The following is a 15,647-nucleotide window of genomic DNA, read 5'->3' on the forward strand; positions in this document are numbered from 1 at the left end:
CCTATAATGGATGGGAGACCTCCTGGGGAAAACTAAGGTTGCTGCTGGAAGAGGTGTTAGTAGGTCCTAATCCCCCATTATAGTGACGGGGACACTATACTGTAAAAAGGTGCCATTCTTCGGATGAGACATAAAACCGAGGTCCTGACTCTCTGTGGTCATTAAAAATCCCAGGGCATTTCTCGAAAAGAGTAGGGGTGTAAACTTGGCATCCTGGTCAAATTTCCCATTGGCCCTTACCTCTTAATAATCCCCATCTTTGAATTAGCTTCATTACTCTGTTCTCCTCCCCACTAATAGCTGATGTGTGGTGAGCATTCTTGCGCACTTTGGCTGCCGTTGCATCATCCAGGTGGTGCTGCACATTTGTGGTGGTGGAGGGGAGTTCCCATTACCTTTAAAGCACTTTGAGTGGAGTGTCCAGAAAAGTGCTATATAAGTGTAAGCAGTTAATTAAATATCATGCTATTCAATAAAATTTAATGTACCTGCTATGGCATTTCCAGATACCTTTCTGAATTTGTTGCATTTACTGCATACCTCATAAGTTTCTTATTATTCTCAGTATATATTTTCTTAATATACTTTGTAACTATACAAACTGATTCCCTAGCTTAACCCTTCTAATTCTGCTTTTTTCCAAAAAATAACTGGCCAGTCCTGTTTATGTCAAATACAAATCACCATACTATAATGCTTCTGAATTCAATAACCATATTGTGAAAGAAAGACAAAACAAATGCAAAACATAATGGGAGAGTATTTGAAAGCACAATAGATAATATATAAAGGATTCATGTCTATTACACTGGCAAAACTCAGCAAATAGCTATTTACAACTGACCTGTAGCATTTAACACTTCAAACTCTCCTTATTATGTACTGTTTTTCCCTTACTGTGAGGGGCTGTTCTTCAGGGTTTACTAATTACAGTATATTGAAAATTGAAATGTTTTAAAACAAAAAAGACGTTTGACTTTATTCTCATGTGAGTTTTGCACAAGATGGTTTGTCAGCATCAATATGTACACATGGTTGCAAAGGGGGCAACATCCTTTGCCTCATCCGATGATTCTTTCACCAAGAAATAATTTGGCATTGTGAAAGTTTAAAGCTTTAAAGCTGCTTTCTAAATAAACATCACTATTGGCACTATAGGGCACTAATGCTTGGGTATTTCTTGCCTGGGTGTAGCCATTGAGTCATGTCTCAAATTCCAGTGAGAACATCTGTATATCTTAGATGTGTTTTTGGTTATGACTCCATTTGCCATGGTCTTAAAACTAATCTTAATTCCATATGCTCTATCAGCTGACGCTAAGCTTGGGCTGAATGCTTTTACATCTGCTGGCTTTCCCTCCTTTTCTCTTTTACAACAGAGTATCCCCTTGTTTGTTTTTCTCCAGTGTCTGATTAGGAAGTGCCAGTCAAGCTTCTGTTATCATTATCTAACCAGGTGTTCCCTTGCTGTCAGTCAGCATCAAGAGCAGATGTTGGAGAAGTATCAAACCCTGGAGGGCTAATCCTGACCCGAACGGTTTATGACACTTGCTATGTACATGTAAAAATCATTAAGGACTGGGGAGTACAGGGAGGTTAATTAATTCCTAGCAAAAATCCTGACATTCAGATGTGGGAACATGGGTGTGAGTTTCTCACTTCCCAGAAATCATCAACACTCCTTGGCTGAGATGCAAGTCTGTGACTGGAAACGTGGTATTCCTCATGGATTCTGATGATTATCTACTTTGACATGATCCAGCACTAGGGTTCAGGACCTGTTTCAGAATGAATTTTGTAATGTTATTGTGTTTAGTCACATTAAATATGGGAAATTACTCAATGGGTATGTACAGTATCTCCTATAAATGTCCCATTAAAACAAATTATATGTATTTTCACATGTAACAAACATTAGCTCACAAGTGAATAGTCCACTACACAATGTCTACTGGTCTCTCTGAATATATTGTTGTTTTTTTCCTTCATACAGCAAAAGAGAGGTGCCATCTGTACTGCCAGTCCAAAGAGACAAAAGATGCTGTTTACATGAAGAGGATGGTACACGATGGGACACGCTGCTCCTATAAAGACCCCTATAGCATCTGTGTCCGAGGTGACTGTGTGGTGAGTGGCAGCCTAAAAACAGTCTAAATCTGAACTAGCCTTTTTTTCTGCTTTCACAGCCAAGTTCCGGTTCATAAATTATTTCTTATCAAACCCCCACGAGTTATCGTCTAAATTTGTTGTTACCACTGCCAATTTGTTTTCAGTTCATGTTCCAGTCATCTCTCAGTCATCATGTCTTCCTTACCTCTGCGAGTAGACCCTTCCTTCATAGCAGACAAAGTTTAAAACAGAATTGATTGTGTTTATAACCTTGACAAAACATTACTGTCAAAACATTCCTGTTAAATGTGTTCCCATTCTTGCTTACAAATGACTAATCATTTGCTGACATTGAACGTGAAGCAGCAGGATTGCTGCCTCTTCTCTGAATCATGCCTGGATATGCTCAACCCTCTCCTGGTACTCCTCTTATGATATCTTTTTCTGCAGAAAGTTGGCTGTGATTATGTGATCAGCTCTACAATGCAGGAAGACAAGTGTGGCAACTGTGGAGGGGATAACTCCAGCTGCAAAATCATCAAGGGCAACTTCACCCGTGGAGCCAAAAAGCAAGGTCTGCCAGTGTGACAAACCTATTGTACCTTAGTGAAGTCTACTTCAATGCAGCTTAAACAGGGATGTGCTTCTATGTACTACCCCATGCTATCTAAAGTTTACCTTGAAAAGTGTGTTTTTAACATTCTATATTATGTGGATTGGATTTGGATATGAGCTCTATAACTTTTTTGAGAAGGCCACAAGTCATTTAGGGATCCTATTTGTGTCACGAGTAATTTAATCTGCCTACCAATCTTTCTGTGGAATACCAAAAATGTCCTGCATAATTACAGCTTTGTGGCCATCAGCATTAGTGACTTCACGTGATAATGGGAGCCCTACAGTAATACTAACAATACTAAAGCTTGGGTACAGTACTGAATGTTGATCTCAGATCATCAACTTCCTATGAGATTAATGTATAGGTCTAATGTAACTAAACAATTTATTTTGTTAGATTAATTCAAACTCTGGCAGCAAGAGGGGAAAGTCCTCTATTTCCCAAACCCACGAGTTGTCACTCCAGGTTAGGTAACTTTAAAGTTAATTACTTTAAAGTTCATTACTTTCATTCATTACTTGTTTTTTGGATGCTCTGTTCTCTTTTGGCTCTGCTTGGACTGTTTTCATTTTCAATTGACTGTTACAATAGTTAGGCTTCACTCTACAACTGTATTCCATCACTTTTTCACATTGACAGATCATGTTTCTGTTGGAACAGTTGACTAGCATAACCCAATTTCAGCATAACCCAACCATCTAGTACACAAACAATAGACAATAGATCAAGTTAAAAAGGACATTACAGAAAAATTACAAATATGTAATAAGTATATTTTATAGGCTTTCCAGCACAAAATTGCTTTGTGTTGACTTGCTGACTTTAAATAATTTATGAAGAAACTCACGAATATTTAAAGCTTCAGAGCTCCTCCAACTATTCGTAAGCATGACAGAAGGTTAATGGTGCCAGATTTAAAAGACTTCCATATGAGTGGAGAAAGGACCTCATATGACTTCACTCACTTATATCATTAGTTTATATTTGTTTCTTGGCAGAAGTAAGGAAATAGGGAAGAATTAAAAACTAAAAGGTACATTTCCCTTAAGCAACCGAGACACTGTTTATCCAGTGTCCACTTCAAGAGCATGTGCAGACTTCCTGGAATATTTAGGAGTCTCGTGATGTATCTGTCTTTACTGATCAAGAGATCTATGTCTAGCACAAGCAATAAAGCAGCGGAGCCAACAAGACTGCAAGTATTGTTCCAACAAAGATGGACAGGGATAGTGAGTGCATATTGTAGTGCCATAGCATCAGAATAGGCTAATGACACAAATCATGGTATGAAAGTATGAAAGAAGAAATATGGTCACAGATTTTAACGTGTATATACATGTACAGTATAGGTATGTTTAAAGATGAAAGCATTTGGCATGACCATACATTATTATTTCAATTACTGAGAACGGTTTCCACTTATAAATTCTGCTGCCTTCAGTATTTGCAAAAACTCACATCCTGATTGTTTCTTTGGCAGCCAGTTATGTTCTGAGGGGCCAGTAAAGAGCTTTTAATGTGACCATTGCATGCTATACTGTATCCAAACCATTCCAGGTCTTCATGATATTATTAGAACATGAGAAAGGCAGCAACAGAGAGCAAGTTCACACTCATTAGGATCTGTTATTCTAGAGTCAGCCATTATGCTAGGTTCAATTGCCATTTAGATGAAGTTCCCTTGCAAGCTATTCTTTCTAAACAGAAAGGGACTGTTTAGAGTTGCCATTCAAGCATATCCTGAATGTTTTTGGAGGCTGAAAACAAACTGAAGCACCTTGTATAATAACCCATATAACCAACATGTAGGCTCCACATTTGACAGGAGCCCCAAGCAAGAATCAAATCCAGGACATCACCGTAAGGCAGCAATGCTACCCACCATGCCACCCTCACATAGCATTTTTTTAATAAGCCAGGAAATTGTCTGAACTGAGTTGTACATTAACACATTAAGAACATGAGACTGTGTGATTACTTGTCATCAACATGTGGAGCTGGTTCCACAGAAACAAATCCAGCAAACAGGGAGGGAGCAGGAGCTGTGTGTAGCCCAGACTCCTTCTGCAGACCATGGAAAGACTCTTTGGAGTTTAGAGTTTCAAGTAGGGTGTTTCAAAATGGATATTTGCAGATGGAATTATGTTATGATTGAGAAATGAGCATATTTATTTTCTTCCCATTTGTGGCAGTGAAGTTCTCTTCAAATGACAGGTAATTTTGATAATAAGATATGGAGGAATGATTAGTGTCTAAAGTCCTTGTCAATGCATTACAATAGTATTTCTGGTTTAATGATTTTACTGTCTTGTCTACAGTATTAATGCAGAAAATATATTTTGTTACCTTGAGTTTTGTGCGTGTGGGAATAAGCGAGTGCTTGTTTTCTTTCCAGTAAGCTGGTATATGTAAAATGTTGATAAAAATAAATCCATAATATGATCATATCTAGCAAAACTAAAACTAGATTGTTTCTTTTATTCATTCTTTTTTTCCAGGTTTTCTTAAGATTCTTGAAATCCCACGAGGAGCGAGACATCTCCTTATCCAAGAATTTAAAGGGACTCAACACATCCTAGGTATGAATTAAGACATATAATTATTAATACAAGCAGATATTTACATAATAAAGCTGGGTTTTATTTTTTTTTAATATAGACATTTGCTTATGTTATTAATTGCAGATTTAGATAAAATGCAACTTATATACAGTATGGCTGATGGAAATTGCTGTAAAACCAGATGAATATTAAAATGTCTTATTGCTCCTGGTTAGCTGCTGTAAAATATTTTTGGTGCTGTTTATATATATACTAGTTAAAGTTAATAAAATTGCGCCTGATTTATTAGTTTTTTCCAATAGTTATTTAGGCTTTTTTCCAATAGTATTTAAATTAAAATTTAGTATGTTCTCAATAAGTAAAATTAAATATTCATAACCCACAATAATAATAATAAACTTTATTTTATATAGCGCCTTTAAAGGTGGCTTGAGAAAGTGCTTTACAGAATGACAACAACAATAAATAAAAAGAATACATAATATAAAACACAATTTCAATACACAGAGGAGACCATGGATGGTGGTAAAAAGTATAGTAGGAGCAGAGGGATAAAGAATGGAACCAGTTAAGTAAAGGCTCTTCTAAAGAAGAAGGTTTTGAGTCTGGATTTGAAGGAGTTTAGAGAAGGTGGCTCTCTGATATCCTTGGGGAGAGAGTTCCAGAGCTTGGGGGCATAACAGGAGAAGACCCTGTCACCCATACAATGTAGTCGGGCTTGGGGGACAGTTAGGAGACCCAAATTAGAAGAGCAAAGGTTGCGAGGTGGGGAGTAGGACGATAATAGCTCAGACTGGTACTGAGGTGCCAAGCCATGCAGAGCCTTATAGGTAAGCATAAGCATTTTAAAGTCCACACGGAATTTGACTGGAAGCCAGTGCAAGGACTCCAGGATAGGAGTAATGTGATCACTTGCACTAGACCTGGTCAGGATCCTGGCTGCTGAATTTTGGACATACTGCAGTTTGTTCAAAGTAGATATAGATACCCCAGCAAGTAGAGCATTACAGTAGTCAATTCAGGAAATGTGTTGTGTCAACACAAATGTGTTGATCAGCTTTTCAGCCACAGTTAGTGATAACACAGGGCGTAGTCTAGCGATATTTCTGAGGTAAAAAAAAATGTGTTTTGACAATATGCTGCACATGTGGGTCAAATGTTAAGCCAGAATCTAATATAACCTCAAGGTTTTTCAGTTTAGATTGAAGCTCAAGTACAGGACCATCTACAGATAGGGTTACAGGATTGGGTTTACAAAGCTGATTGGGGGTGCTGATAAGCATGACTTGAGTCTTGTCACAGTTAAGATGAAGGAAATTATGAGTCTACCAAGTTTTTATTTAGAGATGCAATTAGATAAAATAGAGACAACCACATCAGTGTCAGTGTCATAACATGTAAGAATTTTGCCAAGAATATACTCGACCTGTTGGTATGATTAGAGGTACATGAGTTCTTTATTTTTTGGCACAGTTTTGGTGAAAAGCATAATAATTCAGGCACAGTGTGCTAAACAAAATATTGGTTAAAAAATTACAACACACACAGTAAACAAACAACATCCAAGTTACTCTTTTTACACGTTTACAGTCAAGTGTTCCAGAGGCCTAGAATAAGATAAAGCTGCCTTTTAAACTAAATAGAATACAACCTGTGGTTAATTTTCTCTCACTGTTCTAAAAATGTGACTACTAACCAGAAGAGGCAATTTTAACCGAGGGATACTTCACTCAGGAAATCAGAGTTCCCTAAAAAGAACAGCAAGCTCTCTTAGCAAGGTTCGGATACTTAGCTCCAATCTGATCTTTATGGATGATCAGGGCAAGGACCTCTCGCCTGGCTCAAGCTTTATGATCTGTATCCTCTGGTCTTCTCCTATCTCTTGTTCTGTTCTCCTCCATTCCCCAGTGTCTCTCTGTCTTTTTATGCTACACTTTTGACACTCTTAATCATTTACCCAGACCTTAATTAGCTACGGTAAACCATAAGATTCTTTTGATCAGTATCCTATCCAGCACAACAAAATAAACATTCCTTGGTTTGAAGCTCTAGGAAGTGGAAACACTGGCACAAGTTGGGTGTTTCCCAATGTATCTAGATTTTTAGAGACACTGCCATAGTCACCTACCATAGCCTGTAACAATATACAGTATACAAAAAATATTTAGAAGACTGTAAGGCTAACAGTATTTTTTTTCTTGAATGAAAGTCACAGGTTCTCTTTCATGACTTTTAGTTGTAAGCAAGAGGAAATCTCAGCAATAGGTTCACAAAACATTCAGATTTCAAATAAAATTATAAGTAAAATTTTCCAATAATAACAAATGTTACCTTTTTGAAAAAAAATGTTTTTATATCTACATAATATAAATTGTTTCTAATGTGCTATACGCTTCATCACAATCAAGTTAGGAAGAAGCAAATACAGAAAAAAACTTTCTGTGACTGTATTTTATTTTCAGCTGTAAAGAACCAGGCCACAGGGAATGTCTTCTTAAACAGAGAAGGGGAATTCCCTGAGTCGAGAACAATAATTGAAAAGGGAGTGGAGTGGGAGTATCACAATGATGATGACCGGGAGTCCATTCAAACCAATGGGCCCCTCAAGTATGGGGTTCTGATCATGGTGAGACACTGAGTTTACTGACTGCTACAGTTCTAACAGGGATGTTGCAGATACAGTATGTGTATGGATGCGTATTATGACAAAGATTATTTTCTCACTGTAAACATACAGTTTGACCTGTGTGCACATGTATAATATTTATAAGGAGTTTAATCCATATACTCTTCTTCATTTCTCTGACCAGCTCTGATTATGCTGATACTGTTCATACTAACCTTTCTTAATTTTAATTAGAAGCTGTCCATTCATCCTTTTTATAACTGCATCATCCCATTTAGGGTTGCGGGGTAGCTGGAGCCTATCCTGGCATGCAATGTGCACAAAGCAGAGTACACCCTGGACAAGACACCAGTCTATCACAGGGCACTCACAGACACAAACACACTCACACTCATTCACACCAGGGTCAATATTCCTAGAAAGCAATTAACCTACTACTGTGTTTTTGGACTGTGGGAGAAAACTAGAGCACCTGGAAGAAACCTATGTGAACACGGGGAGAACATACAACTCCACACACATAGGATCCCAGATTCTGAATTGAATCCACCTCGGCTTTTTGGAAATTATATTACATTGCATTTATCTGCTTATCTCTCTTCTCTATAGAATAAGTGCAAACATACTGCCAAAACAGTAGCTGATCCCAATGTGGAACAAAATGACAATTGAGAAAGCCATTATTATACTTAAAAATAATAATTAATGATTGCTTATACTTATATAGCGCTTTTCTGGACACTCCACTCAAAGCGCTTTACAGGTAATGGGGACTCCCCGCCACCACCACCAATGTGCTGCATCAACCTGGATGATGCTACAGCAGCCATAGTGTGCCAGAACGCTCACCACACACCAGCTATCAGTGGGGAGGAGAGCAGAGTAATGAAGCAAATTTATAGATGGGGATTATTGACAGAATTGCTGAGAGTACAGTGTTTTAATATCTGGATGCCTGCTTAGAATTGATCCTGATGAGTGTGGCTCATTTACAGATCAGGTCCCACGGAGACTCCAAAGTTACTCTGTCATACAAGTACATCATCCATGAAGACCTGCAGTCATCTATCGAGGACAACAAAGTGGAGGACTCTTCTTACTTTGAGTGGGCCTTGAAGAAATGGTCCCACTGTTCCAAACCATGTGGAGGAGGTAACATTGTTGATAACAAGCTGAGAAACAACAGCTGGGATAAATCTTGGTTTCAATAAATTACTTCAATAACCTCTAACTGATTCATCTTCATTGGCAAAATTCAAGGCAATAATCCAGATTCAGAGCATGAAAAGTTCCTTGTATGCCTCAAAAGTATTAAAAAATCATTCAAGACAAACAGTTGAGGCCTAAAACTGATTAAAAAATATTAACAAAAATCTCTTTGTGACACAATGAATTTGTATTACATTGTGATTGTTAGCCATATAGGTTCACAAGGGTGTCCTCATTCTAGATACTATGTTCCTAATGACTGATCTGTGTATAATGTAATTAAATAACACAGGCTCCCAGCTCTATAGTGTGACACAATTTACTAGAACTGAACAAAGATAGAGTGCCCTCTGCTGGAAAGAGGCGATGGTAAACCTAGGAAAAAGGAAAAAAGCCAAAAACTCAAATTCATCCTAACATTTTTACAGTATTGTTATTCTATTCTTTTGTAGTTTTGGTGGCCAATCATTTGATTCCTAGTTACACCTAGTTATTGTAGTTTATATTCCTAATTATTTGCTCACAAGTATCCATTATTGGAAAACTCAAGAAAGCCCTGAATTAAAGTGAGCTAAAATGGCAATTCTGATACACTACTATGTGAAGGAATTTCTCAGCAGTTCTAGTTTTTCAGTATGATCAAGGAGGATCATGCAATTGAATCATCTTATTCTGGCATGTTATTCTCAACCGGCCTTATTTAAAGCATATGGTGTAAATGTAAGGTGAATCACTCACTTTTAATTACTAACAGTTTGTTTTGCGTGTAAGGTAAGCAATATACAAGATATGGATGCCGAAGGAAATCAGACAGCAAAATGGTTCACCGCACATACTGTGAAAACATCAAGAAGCCTCGGGCAATCAGCAGAGACTGCAACCAAAAAGAGTGTTCTCAGCCCATGTAAGCTTTTTCATTTAAGCATGTCATGAAAGATCCCTTCTTCTTTCCTTATATTAGGACTATTGTAAAATAACACACCCTCTTTATACCTTTGTTCCCATACATCTTACTGTGATATCAATGACACAGAAGAGATAAAAGGAAAAAGGAGAGGTTAATTCTATACCTTCAGAAGGATCAGGAGCAGTGTTTTTCTCCTTTTCCTTTTACTTTTCTGCTAGGAATTAACCTCTGCTTATTAGCCCACATGGTAATGCAGTTCCCTCCCAAATTAGAGCAGATAAAATATGTTACACACTTTGAATCCTATAATCATCACGGAACCTAAATACAGTACATGCACTATACCGAGTAATACACATACAGTATTAAATCTAACATCTGTACTGCAATTCATGTTTTTAATTGAAAACTGGTTTATTTATACAGTATGTGTGAGTGTATTTGTTGTGGTAGCCGTCAGTGTGAGTGCTGTAAGAATTGTAACTGTAACCCTGCAGCTGGGTGACCGGTGAGTGGGGGACCTGCTCTAAGACCTGTGGGAAGATGGGTTATCAGTCGCGCACGGTGCGCTGCATTCAGCCTCTGCACGATGGCACCAACCGCTCCATCCACAGCAAGTACTGCAACGATGACCGACCCGAGTCCCGTCGGCCCTGCAACCGCGAGCTGTGTCCCGCCCAGTGGAGGACAGGTCCCTGGTCACAGGTAAGAACGTCTCGAATCCAATCAACCTCTCAGCATGCCCGAGGGAAAACAAATCATTTTAACATAGAGTTTTAGACACTTTTTCCCCCTCTGTTCTTTGCATAAATGTCAAATAAATCATTGGTTGCCTCAGTCAGCATGCCAGTGAATTAACACAGTTTAAGTTTATTGAGCAGTTGTTGTTCTGTTTGGTGATCTGTTTAGATTTTTCTCTGTATAAAGCAAAACCACTTCTGTACCTTTGGGTTTCTTCCAGTGCTCTGTGACATGTGCCAATGGAACCCAAGAGAGACAGGTCCTGTGTCACACGCGGGACAACACTATTGGGCTGTGCACTGAAGCCAAGCCAGAGAAAATCAGAGTGTGTAGACTACCTCCATGCCCTAGTAAGTCGATTGTTTAAAATCGGATGGTATTAGCTCTTCTTGTACGATCACAAGCGAGTTAAGGGCCCACTTAAGATGAAAGATGTTTTGGTGTTTTGTCAGCAGTTCAGCCAATGCTTATTTCTTTCAACATTTAGCATCTGCTTAAGTAAACGTAACCCAAAGCTCTAATTATTGCAGAATATTAGTGATAGGAAGGTTATTAGGTGATTTGTTTTCTGTAGCTGAAAAATGTTTTAGCAGTAATGCTTGAATAATATTTTATAGTGTTGTCCTCATGAGCAACCTGTCAACTCACTACACCAGTGTCCTTTCAGGATTGTTCACAGTATGCTAACCACAGCTGTGTCTTCTTTTTCCATTTATTTTCAGAGAGCACTGCAGACCAAAACAAGAAAGGGAACTTCCTGGTCCAATGGCTCTCCAGACCAGATCCAGAATTCCCCATCCAGAAGATTTCTTCAAGTAAACGACCCCTTTATAACTCTGACCTTGGCCTTAAATGCATGCCGTTTCTGACATGGACCTTGCCTTTCTTTCTCTCCTTCTCCCTGCGCGGTAAATTTCCCTGATGAGAAGAGCTGCGCTTTGGGTTTCCTGATTGCGTTTCACTGGGCGATGGCTCCTAAGCTGTCTGTCTTGGAGCTGTGTTGTAGCACGGGCCTTTAACCACGCCAAGAAAGGGTTTCAATTGGCGGCTTCGAGTGGGAGTTCCTATGGCGATTGCAGGCTTCTGATTGGGCGCTGTCTTCAGCCTGCTTGTTGTGCTTGGCTAACCTTGGAAAACAAGCTCTTAAATGGATGCTCTTTCTCAGTGGTGGAGCAACTGAGAAAAATTTATTGTGAATGTGATCGCATCACAATAATGACATTTGCCAAGTGCTCATTTACTAATTCATTTAACAAAATGACACTTTTTTCTCAAATTGGTAACAAAGAAGACTGGCTGAAGTGAAATGGGGTAGTTTGCAGTATGGGAGGCCGCTCAGCATTTTCACCTCATTTCCATATTCTCTCTTGACTGTTAATACTAACGTTCAATAAATGCAGCTTATTTGTGCTTGCAGACTTTATTTAAAGTAATCATTTTTAAAAATGAATAAGCTGTGGCTTATTTGCCTAACCCTTTTGACTGCTATTGATCGCTTTGATCGTTGACTGTTAAGTGTATTTTTGTATTAATTTTACATGAATACAGAGTTATTAAAAAGCAAAGTATGGGGCAGGTTTGGGATTTTGTTATGCAGGAAATGTTGTTAACATTTACCAGAAGGCCCTTGTGGCAGTAAAATGGGTATATGCCATTTTCTCAAAGAAAGATCGTGACTTGTGTCATGTGCATGTGCAATCTTGTGAGTGGAATCTTGCGTGGGTGTGTGTACGCGTGTGTGCGCGTATTGTATCTGGCAAATATAAAACGTCAGAAAGTGATACAAATACCTCATGAACCCTCATCTTTAAAGCTCATTTTGTCTTTTTTTAAAAAAAGAACAGAAAAGAAAATGCCTTATCTGGAACTGAATGTAATGGCATTTATTACTGGCGAAGATGGCATTAGTAAAAAACAGTGTGAATTATATTGAAAAGAAGAACTAGGATTAGAGGCAGCTTAAAACAAAAACATGAAGATGAGTTCAATCAAAGTGAATAGTTTACAAGGTTGGAAAGAAATAAATCATCCTTCAGCACTTCAGACATGTCATTATAATGTGATCACATATTTTCGTTGTGACTATGTAGAGGGTGTCTAAAATTTTGTGGTGGAGAAAACAATAGCAAGATGAACTTGCACTGAAATACTGTAAATAACATTGATGTTGACTGTATCAATAATGTTTATGACTGTTATCTCCTTACTTTTTGAATAAAAACAATGGGTTCCTGTTTGTGGCATTATCACCTCAATGTCGGGGAGCTGTGAGGGGGTGATTATGGGCAATGTGCACTACATTTATATGCACTTTGATTTATCAGGGATACTTTAGTAATGTTTTGTAAATATTTAATATGACACTGATTGTGCCATTCCAATTTTTACATCACCATGGAATTATTTACTTTATTTCCAAACAATGAAGTGTTTTACCAAAGTGACTGTGAAATTGTACCTTTCGATACTGTTTTTTTCTTTAAAAATAAAACAAAAGATATATAAATATACCAATCTGAGTGGAAAGGGGAAGTGCATCTTATTGTTTTGGTTTTTGTCATTACCAACTGCAAAAAATGTTGTAGAAATAAAAATTGAAAAAAAAAAACTTGTGCGCTCTCTCTGAGTCTTGAAGTAGTGTCCAAAGTCACATACTTTTAAATAAAAAAAAGCACAAGGCAGTTAAAGGAATTAGACACAGTTTTACCAGGATCATTGAACCACAATTATGGCAGGAGTATTGAACACATCACTGGAAAACTCTATAGGAACAGATTTTTTTTTAAATTACTGCTTCATTCCTCCTTCCAGCTGCTTTCAGAACAAAAACAGTCTGATTGAATCAATGTTTTAAAGAATGTGTCAGAATCAGAAATTAAAATTTAGTTCTGATTCTGAAACATTACTTCAGAATACCAGTATCCATTGTAAAAAAGGAGGCATTCTGCAAAGGTTGGTCCTCTTTCTCCCTTATAGTTCTTCAGACCCCACTTCTTTGTGACACCAAATTAAATAAACTAGTAATAAAATCTGTACGGTTGACATTTTCAAAATATTCAGAATGTGAATTAATACAAAAAACAACTGAATTGCAAACAAAATGAGGTATATACTTACCGACAAAATCACCATAGACTTAATAGACATGATTTCGATCAGTTTAAAGGTACATTTTTGTTAAATGAGTCTCATAACTTCCTAGGGAGAAATGTATTAGCCAACTACTGTGTTCCCAGACAGTACATCTAAAACAGATATTTTGTTCTAGAAGGTTTAGTGTTGTTAAGCGTCTTAAGAGAAATTAGGTATCATTGTGATATTTAGTTTGTGTCAGGTTGTGTTTTAAACTATTACTGTAGCCCTAAATGGAGATTTCATTGGAACCTTTCTAATCTCTTGATATAACTTCATGTAAATGACTACATTGTTTTCCATTTTGCAGGACAGCGCTGCCAAGGAGACAAGTCAGTTTTCTGTCGCATGGAAGTATTGAACCGCTATTGCTCCATTCCTGGCTACAAGCAGATGTGCTGCAAATCTTGCAATGAGAGCAGTGACACTGCCCCTCACTTAACCAACAAAAGTAGCAATGTGGTGGAAGACAAACTCCCTACCATGGCAACAACACCTGAAATAGAAGTGAGGCCTACTGCAGTGACACAGCCTAGTGTTACTACAGACCAGACCACCGTAAGTTATAATGTAACTGAGGACATCCGAGAAAACAATGCGATCGATGTACCCTATAAAATACATGGAGCTGACAATGAAGTCCCTCAGCACAATGTCATTCCCAGAAGAAAGCTGTTTCAGGAAAAAACAAGGAACAAAAGAATCCAAGAGCTACTTGCAGAAAAACAAAGGCAGGGAGTTCTAAAAATAAAAATTTAAAGAAACCAAAGCCCCAGCATGGAAGGACAAATTTGCTTTTCTCTTATAGAGATGAAAGCTGTTTTTATCACAGATTGTAATTATTACATCAGAAATTATATTGGTGCTATGCCACATACAGGAAAAAAATAAGGTACAGATGTTTTTACCACTTCAAAATTTGAAGAAATGACAAGCTTTGTGGGGAAAAAAACCACTGGCAAATATTTGCACATTTGCTTTGAATCACAAAATCACTTTAGGATTCCCTTCTAAAGAGATCTGGTGAAAGCAATTGAATATTTTTGTGTGCCATCCAACATATTTAAACTATTATAAATATTGGTGTCTTAGGGCATCCAATAAGTGAAACTTTATCTTTCCAAACCACTTAAGAAAACTAGTGTTAGGAGGCACATATTGTTTAAAATATAGTCTTTACAATTGAATTGTAACACAGAGAACACGCACCTATACAAAGACAAAGTTTCACACATCTAAATAATGATACACAGAAGAGTTAGGATTTAGTTAATTGTTTTTTCGCACTCAAGTTACCGTCGTACATGTTTTGTAATCTATGTAAAGATAAGGATTATAATTCCTGACAAAAAAAATATCTGCAATAGTACCCCTCAAGTGAGCAGTTTTCTACAAGTCTTAAATGACTGGGTACCACAAAGTAAGAAATTCTATGCATTTATTTTCCAGTTGAAAAGCAATTAAAACTTATCTTAAGGACCAATGTTTTTTTAAGTAGTTCAGATGAAGCAAATAAGTTACTTGGTATATATTATGCATTGAAAGGCCCAATCAATTTAAACTTCACTCCTATATTTAACAAAAATAAACAGTAATGTTGGTTACACAAAGCATCTAATTTTAGAAATGACTGCGGCTGTTAAATTAACCTCACAATTCAATGTACGATTGTTTTATTTTGTTACTGAATGTGAAGGAGAGACAGAGAACTAAATGTAGCACTTAAAATATACTTTTTGTAAA

At 37.4% G+C, this 15,647-nt stretch overlaps 1 protein-coding gene across 2 annotated transcripts in view; it reads left to right on the forward strand.

Moving 5' to 3' along the window:
• The window catches only part of adamts2a (ADAM metallopeptidase with thrombospondin type 1 motif, 2a), a 181,529-nt gene extending 166,857 nt beyond the window's left edge, over nt 1–14,672 (forward strand). For both annotated transcript variants that reach the window (XM_088932777.1, XM_088932779.1), the window contains 10 exons: nt 1,994–2,127; nt 2,560–2,683; nt 5,227–5,307; nt 7,752–7,915; nt 8,911–9,067; nt 9,896–10,028; nt 10,529–10,736; nt 10,993–11,122; nt 11,495–11,587; nt 14,215–14,672. In XM_088932777.1, the coding sequence (XP_088788903.1) occupies nt 1,994–2,127; nt 2,560–2,683; nt 5,227–5,307; nt 7,752–7,915; nt 8,911–9,067; nt 9,896–10,028; nt 10,529–10,736; nt 10,993–11,122; nt 11,495–11,587; nt 14,215–14,663 (1,673 nt within the window). In that variant the 3' untranslated portion in view covers nt 14,664–14,672. The remainder of the gene's footprint in view (nt 1–1,993; nt 2,128–2,559; nt 2,684–5,226; nt 5,308–7,751; nt 7,916–8,910; nt 9,068–9,895; nt 10,029–10,528; nt 10,737–10,992; nt 11,123–11,494; nt 11,588–14,214) is intronic.
• Nucleotides 14,673–15,647: the final 975 nt, after the last annotated feature.

The sequence above is a fragment of the Atractosteus spatula genome, chromosome 14, assembly GCF_055471065.1.
Source record: "Atractosteus spatula isolate fAtrSpa1 chromosome 14, fAtrSpa1.hap1, whole genome shotgun sequence".
Classification (NCBI taxonomy): domain Eukaryota; kingdom Metazoa; phylum Chordata; class Actinopteri; order Semionotiformes; family Lepisosteidae; genus Atractosteus; species Atractosteus spatula.